Genomic DNA, 8318 nt, shown 5'->3' on the forward strand with positions numbered 1-8318 from the left:
ATTTATATAAGTAAATGAATACACCTTCACATATATTGGTAAAAATCATACAGGAATATATTATTATGATTATTTCTGAGGGGTATACTATTTGTCTTTATTCTATTCTTACATGTTTTATATTTATAATAAATGTATATTACTGATACTTAAATATGTATATTACTTGTGTAGTAATAGATACTTTATATTTTCTATATGAAACATAATTTCTAAGGCACTTGCACATTTAATTTGGATTTGTAGGGAACAAGCCCCCACATCACCTGTGGGTACCCCAAGTTCGGGGCGATAAAGGAATGAGAAAAAGAAAGATTAAGAGTGCAAAGAGTGGGACCAGGCGGCATCACTTATTACTGGAGGAGACAGTGAAGGCCCCGAGTTCTGGTCTCTCGCACTATTTATTGATTACGATCACTGTGATCTACAGGGTAGGGATGGAGTGATGGTGAGAAGAGGGTGATGGTGGAGTGAATCAGTGAGCTGGAACTGAGTCAGTGAACCAGAACTGGTGTGTCATTTTAAAGATTGATAACAGAGGTAGTTTGGGAGTTTCACAAAACAAGAACATGAGGTATCTCTGTGCAGCTGGTGGAACGCGGGCCTTACAAGGAGTCTACAAGTCTGGCCACGTCATAGTGCTACGAAGGAGTTTTACATCCTTGAGCACAATGTTTATGGTAACAGAGTCGAGGCCACCCTGCACTGGAACATGAGGCATGGAGAGGCCTTCTTCATCAGAGGTCTCCTGCGGCCTTCCTCAGTTTGTTGTTCCTTGCTTATATGTTACTCATAACCAGTTTATGTATGCACTCAGTAAGTCCTTTCTCCTTTGCTGCTTCCCCCAACAGGATTATAACAATATAAGAGACTGGTCTTCAAACTGTCTACCTAATGCTGTACAATTAGCAAGGTTTAGTGATCTAAATGATGAAACTGTCCATCCTGGGCTGAGGCAGCAGGTTGGATGCATCAGATCAAAACTGTGCACCTAGCTTGCTATGTTAATTGCCCTGTGGGACCACCCCCAGGGTACATGCATGTGCTCTGATAGGGAGAGGGTGTGAAGAACAGTGATTTCAGTTGGGTTGCAGTTTTCTTCCAAGCCTTCTGGCAACACAATGCCACCACTGCCTCAGTTTAGTGCTGAAAAAAAAAAAAAAAAAAGAGTGGTGGCCAGCTGCTGGAGAAATTTCCAGCCCACACAAGCTTAGCACTAAAGAAACCATGAGAGGCCCTACACTGGAGAAAAAAGAAAATATGCTCTATAGGATCTGGGCAAGAGAGACAAGCCTTAGCCAGGAGGACAAAACTTTTTTCTCCTTAGGTGTCCCTTCAGCACCCTGTATTGACAACACATAACACGACATCTGAGGGCAAAGAAAAACTATTTTATAATGCTCAGCTTCACTGTTACAGAGCCTGCAAAAAGGATGAATTTAGAAATGAGAGATGAAAGATGAAAAACAGACGGAGGAAACATTCAGTGTTTCACCACTTAGCAGAAATGTTAGCAATCAATCTTAGTAGATGCATGTTTACAGGTTAAGAAAGTGCTCCTCTATTCTGAATTTTCTGAGTTTTTATTAAGAATGCACATAGGTTTTTCTTTTTTATCCTGTTTATTGGTGAATTATACTGATTGACTTTTGAATGTTAAATGAATCTTACATTTCCATTATTAACCCCAGTTTATAATAATAAATGGATGAGTCAGTGTGTATGTGTATGTGCATGTGTGTGTGCATAAAGGGGTCGGGAGGGAGTATTAGTGTATATTTTTTTACATAAGAGAGCTGGGGAAAGAAACAAAGCCAGAGCTCACTCCTAAGCTGTGCATATGTGGAACAGACCCAAGGAAGTATCACAAAGGCTTGGAAAACCAAACTACAATTCGAAACACTACCTAGGTCTCAGACTGACCTGTGAATGGCAAAATCTCATACTAACTTCTGAGTGGCACATTTGAAGGGCAGACACAATGCAGCATATTAAAGCCTTTGAAAATTTAACCGACATTGGAAACATTTCCCATGGAAGGCAAGAGGAACTACTTGTCTGATGCTATGGATTGACAGTGTGTTCAAACAAACAAACAAACAAGCAAACAAAAATCAATGGTCTCCAGATAATTTTAACAGGACCTAGAGTCTAAATAGCATAATATGAAAAGTGTCCAGAATGAAATCTGAAATTATGTAGCATGCACAAAATCTAGAAAATGTAACGAATTCTCAACAGAAGAGATGATCAACAAATACCAACCCTGACATTAGAATTATGAAAAATACTAAAACATCTATTATGACTATGCTCCATAAGGAGCATTAAATAAACGGAAGAATAGCAGTTCTCAGTAGACAAATATAAACTGTAAAACATGAAGCAAAGAAAATTCAACTTAAAAATGAAAGTTAAAAATATATATATGTAGCAAGATAAATAAGAAAAGTGTGATGAAAGGGAGATATTTTAATAGCATAAGTGTAGAAGTCTTTTCTATGGTTGTAACATTTGAGCACTAAAGACCAGAATGAAGTGAGGGTATAAGCTAAAAAAATTCTTGAAAATACAAAAGATATTGTAATTACCAAGATTTTAGAGTACCTACATTAAATCAGATGAGTATTTTGCTTTTGCGTCATTCAATCTTTACAACAGCAATGAAAGAAAGGTATTACTATTTCCATGTTGCGAGGGAAGAAAATGAGGCTCACAACTCAAGACAGATGAATTCCTTCTTCTACTAACTAGGCTCCCTGTTTAGTACAGTGCTTAGTAAGTAATGATGACTTAAAAGTTCTCTTAATGAAGATTTCCTCACCTTGACAACTCATTTTCTTTTTGGCCAAACTTATAACTAGGAGAAGGAAGGATTAGACAGAGGGCCTTGATATCCTCAGTATCTATTGAATGTGTGCATTAGTTCACTTACTGCATTTTGCGCTTTGGTGCCCTATTCCCCTGCCTACCTGTCTGTTTTGCACTTTGCCTAAATGACAGCTCCATAAATAATTTTTGAACAAATACAAAATATGACAGCTATTAGGTTTCCTCATTTGAGGAAAAGACAAGGACTGTGACTATCACTGAAGTATTATCCAAAAGCCTAGAAGAAGAATGTACCCCGGAACTTAAAAATATGTATATATAAAGAAACAAGTAAATTTAAGTTCTGTTTTTGAAAAAGTATCATAAGTCAATCAGATTATGTGAGTACTCTAATTTTAATTTTATTCTTCAAAGTTATTTTGACACTTCTAGGTTCTGTACATTTCCATATGAAATTCATATAATCTTATTTAAATATTAAAAAAAGAATATGCTCTCAGTACTCTGGAGATGCTTACTGACAGATATGAGAAGACTGAAATTCTGCTTCACCAACCACAACAAAAAATCATCTGGGATTCAGACCTACATCTGCTCAACAAATAAGCTGTCAATTTTGTATTGTCAGTCCCCATCTGGCCCTTTTTTGTCCTCACCCTCCATGAACCAACCTGACTTTTGCTTTTGGAAAATGCTTTGCTAAAACATATTCTGACACAATAGAGTGATGACATTGTCAAGTCTGATTCAAAACATAGGAAAGTGGGGACTCTGACTCTGCTTGAGATAAAGATTTTGCATGGAAAATGGTATTTGAATTGGACGTTGAATGATGAGAATGAGTTTGTCCAGCTGAAGACTTGAAAGAGCACTGCAGATGGGGAGAAGAAAAGGCACGGAACTTAAGAAAAGTGAGCAGTGTGCTCCCTACAAAAGCCTGCACCTGCTCACTGCCCTCATGAGTTCCAAACAAATGTTGTGTCTGATTCAATCTAGCAGATTCCTCGACTGACCTCAGATCCTGAAGAGAGTCAAAATGAAGGAAGACTTGCCTCTGCCTTTCCCTTCTCAGCACCCCCTTTTCTTCCCATAGTCACCTTCTTTCCCATCACCCTCTTCTCAGGGAATCTCACTGCTCTCCTTCCCATCAAATTGAGGTCTGAATTGTAATAGCACATTTGTTATGCTAAGCTCACTAGGAAGAAGAACAAAGACATATAAGTGGGAGAAAACTAAAGTCAAAGTCTGTGTAAACAGAGTATCCGAAATCATAAAACAGCAGCTTGGTTGGACTTTGCAATGTCCCATGTCTGTGCTGGGGATTACACAGCCAAACTTAAATTTTCTAATACTAAAAAACAACAGAACCAGTCACCCCTCACAGACATTTTTTATCTACCCTCTCCACATTCTCTTTCATCTACTGCTTCAGCACCAGACCAAGGCCTGTTTATAGGTCTAAGACCAACAGGCTTTATAGGTGACAGAGTGCACTAGTGCCTCAGATTCATCCATAAGAGACCTGCCTTACATTGCCTCCAGAAGTTCTTTTATTTTATACAACTTCTTTATGCTTAAGAAGTTGTGGGATACCACCTCCATGGAGTTGAACATCTTCCGTTTTTCAGCAACTTCTAGACTTTCAAAGAAGGGTTTATTTAATCAGCTCTGACATTTAAGGGGTTATTTAATCAGCCCTGACATTTAAGGAGTTCATTAGATAAACATGCCAGTGAAGATGAAAAAGTACTAGAATAAGGAGAAAGAGGAGAGAAAGAGAAGATGTAAGAGCAGGAAAACAGAAGAGACAATTGAAGAGAAGGTCCAGAATATCTTGCCAAGCAGGAAGAAATAATTTTCCTCAGGCAGGAAAATTTATTAGTTACTTTACCTTGAGTCATTTGTTTTATGGCTTCAAATGTTTGCTTTTTCACCTGTAAAAAGAAGGCAGTGATGATATCTGTGCTTCTTATTGCACAAAAGAAAATACCTTTTGTAAGTATTGTGGTGTTACTAGTGTTAAGCTACGGATCCTCTCTATCACCTCCCAGGAAGAAAAGCTGCTGGCTGCAGAACCTGTCTCAGAGAATATTTAACTTCCTTATTTCTCAGACTATAGATCAAAGGATTCAGCAAAGGGGTGACCAAGTTATTCAGGATTTGAACAGTTGCATTAAGCCAGGGATTGGGGGTGGGCTGCAGGTAGATGAGAACCACTGGCATAAAGGAGAGGAGGATGGCAGTGAGGTGGGCACTGCAGGTAGAGAATGCATGGTGTCGGCCCTCAGCAGAGCGGATCTGCAGGATGGAGCAGATGATGCGGCTGTAGGAGGTGAGAATGAGAAGGAAACAGCTGAGGGGCATGAGGCCCACACTGATGAACCCCACCATCTCCAGGGTTGACGTATCTGCACAAGCCAGCTTCAGCATGACTGGGATATCACAGAAATAATACTCCACCTTATTGGGGCCACAGTAAGGCAATTGAAAGGTGAGAGTGGTTAGAAAGGTGGCCTGAATGCAGCCGAAGAATGAGGTCCCCATGGCTAGGATGACGCAGGCTCTGGGGCTCATGATTATGGTGTAGCGTAGAGGGTGACAAGTGGCAACAAAGCGGTCATAGGCCATCACCGTGTACAGGAAACACTCAGTGCAGCCCAGGAAATGGTAGAAGAAGAGCTGGGATGCGCAGCCTGCATAGGAGGTGGCTCGGCTATTTCCTGAAAGATAGCACAGCATCTTAGGGGAACTCACAGAAGGGAAAAATATGTCAAATATAGACAACTTGCACAGGAAGAAGTACATGGGTGTGTGAAGCTGAGCGGAGGAGAGAATAGCCAGCAGGATGAGCAGGTTCCCCATGAGGGTGAAGATGTAGAAGGACAAAAACAGGACCAAGAGCATAGTCTCCAGACCCTCCGTGTGTGGGATGCCCAGCAGGATGAATTCAGTCACCACCGAGAGATTCCTCATCTTTGCCAGAGTGTTGACCTTCAAAAAGGAACACAGATCTGCAAAGTATAAATACTGACGTTAAACAAATAAGCTGTCTGATGGATGTGCTGGTTTCATGCTTTAACATTCCACAGTCAGCCTTCTTATTTAGGGGCAGATTTACATAAAAATATAAGGATGATAAAAATTCTTGACTGTAGTCTTCAAGTTCTGGTTTTGGCCAAGTTGGATTAAGGTCACCACAGACTTTTTATCACAGAATATACTTAAAACTCTATGTAAAATCACAAAAGTTATTGCGTAAGAACTCTGAAAAGCAAACAGACGGAGGCAGATGGGAAAAAGGAAACAAAACCTAGAGGAGAAACCCCTACAAATATGAGTTTTTACTACATTTCTCCTCTAATCTTGTGATTTTGAATGGGTGGGGTGACCAAAGTTACAGAACTGTGTGGGGGCTGCTCATCATGCTGAAAACCCAACAGATGACCCATGTTTTTCACTAGGAAACCTGATAAAAGAGGCCTCTTTGGGCAAAGCATGTGAGGAAATTCCTGCATTCTCTCTCTCTGTTTTTAATTTCAGCTGTGTTGCAAGAGTAGCCTCAATTTTGAAACTATGAGGCAATAGCATGAGAGACAAAAACTTGGAGATAAAATTCACTTTCTGAACAGAGGATGCCAACATGCAGAATGTGTGTGTGTGTGTGTGTGTGCGTGTGTGTGTGTCTGTGTATATGTAAAGGGGTCAAGAGGAGAGTTTGGTGTATATTTTTTTACATAAGAGAGCTAGGGAAAGAAACAAAGCCAGAGCTCACTCCTGAGCTGTACATATGTGGAGCAGACCCAAGGAAGTATCACAAAGGCTTGGAAAACTAAACTACAATTTTAAACACCGCCTAGGTCTTAGACTGACCTCTGAATGGCAAAATCTCATACTAACTTCTGAGTGGTACGTTTGAAGGACAAACACAACGCCGTATATTAAAGGCTTTGAAAATTGAACCGACATTGGAAACATTGCCCATGGAAGGCAAGAGGAACTACTTGTCTGATGCTATGGATTGACAGTGTGTTCAAACAAACAAAGAAGCAAACAAAAATCAATAGTCTCCAGATAATTTTAATAGGATCTAGAGTCTAAATAGCATAACATGAAAAGTGTCCAGAATGAAATCTGAAATCATTTAACATATACAAAAATCAAGAAAATGTAATCAATTCTCAACAGAAGAGATGATCAACAGAGACCAGCCCTGAGATTACCCAGATATTAGAATTATGAAAAATATTAAAGCATCTATTATGACTATGGTCTATAAGGTATAAATAAATTTAAAATAAATGGAAGAATAGACGTTCTCAGCAAACAAATATAAGCTATAAAAATGAAGCAGAGAAAACTTTTAGAACTGAAATATTGAATTGAAGCTTAAAATATTAGAAACATTTAACATCATACTGGGAGTTCTACCTAGTGCAACAAAGAAAAAAGGCAAGAGAATATAAAGTAAAAAATGAAACCTTTTCTATTTACATGCAATATGTTTATCTCCATAATAAATTCCAAAGAATCTACAATAAAAGCTTCTAGAACTAATAAGGGAATTTAGCAAAGTCAGTAGGTAAGTCAATATACATTACTTTATTTCCATGTATTAACAACCAAAAATTGCAAATCAAAAGTAAAACAAAAAGCATCATTTATAACAGTACCAAAATACAGTTTTGAGTCTAGTAAAATATTTACAAGATCAGTATATTGAAAATAAAACGTTAATGAAAGTAATCAAGGAAGACATATATAAATGGAGAAATGAACTGTGTTCATGGATTGGAAGACCAATATTGTTAAGAAATCAGTTCTTCCTAAATTGTATCATAAATGCAATCTAAATCTGAATTCCAACAGAATTTTTTAGATGTTAAGAAAATTATCTACAGTGTATATGCAAAGAAAAAAATTGTAATAGACAAACACTTTTGTAAAACAGCAAAGTTTGAGGGCTCATAATACCAGATTTTAAAACTTACTATAATTCTATGTTAAATCAAGACCATGTGGCATAGGTGAAGAAACTTGTTGAGCAATAGAACAGAGCAGAGAACCTGAGAACAGAATCACACATATATGGTCAACTGATTTTTGAAAAATTGTGTAAAGGCAAGTAAATAGAGAAAAATGGTCTTTTCAACAAATATCAAATAATTCGGAAACAATTGGCTGTTCATATAATAAAACAAAACAAAACCAAAACCAGTGATCCCAGACCCATACCTAACACCTCATACAAAAATATACTTAAATTAATCATAAATTTAAATACAAAATCTGAAACTGTAATATCTCTGAACACTCATGCCGTCCATATAGACCATGTGGAATTTTCTGCCCTATTGTAATATAAAATCCAAGTCACCTTCTCAGGTTTCCAGAAGAGTGTAGCATCTCAGCCTCAGGTACTGAAATTTGGTGTTTATGTAAGGAGGTCCCAAGGGGGTATACTATCAAGACTTGAACACACTCATTCT

The 8318-nt window shown here is 38.1% G+C and overlaps 1 protein-coding gene across 1 annotated transcript; it reads right to left on the reverse strand.

Moving 5' to 3' along the window:
* Positions 1–4872: 4872 nt before the first annotated feature.
* On the reverse strand, positions 4873–5805 carry LOC108306901 (olfactory receptor 149-like). Its single transcript, XM_017532085.1, has one exon. It carries the CDS (start codon positions 5803–5805, stop codon positions 4873–4875), a length of 933 nt encoding a protein of 310 aa, XP_017387574.1.
* Between the last annotated feature and the right edge of the window lie 2513 nt (positions 5806–8318).

The sequence above is a fragment of the Cebus imitator genome, unplaced genomic scaffold (assembly GCF_001604975.1).
Source record: "Cebus imitator isolate Cc_AM_T3 unplaced genomic scaffold, Cebus_imitator-1.0 Scaffold0, whole genome shotgun sequence".
NCBI classification, from domain to species: Eukaryota; Metazoa; Chordata; class Mammalia; order Primates; family Cebidae; genus Cebus; species Cebus imitator.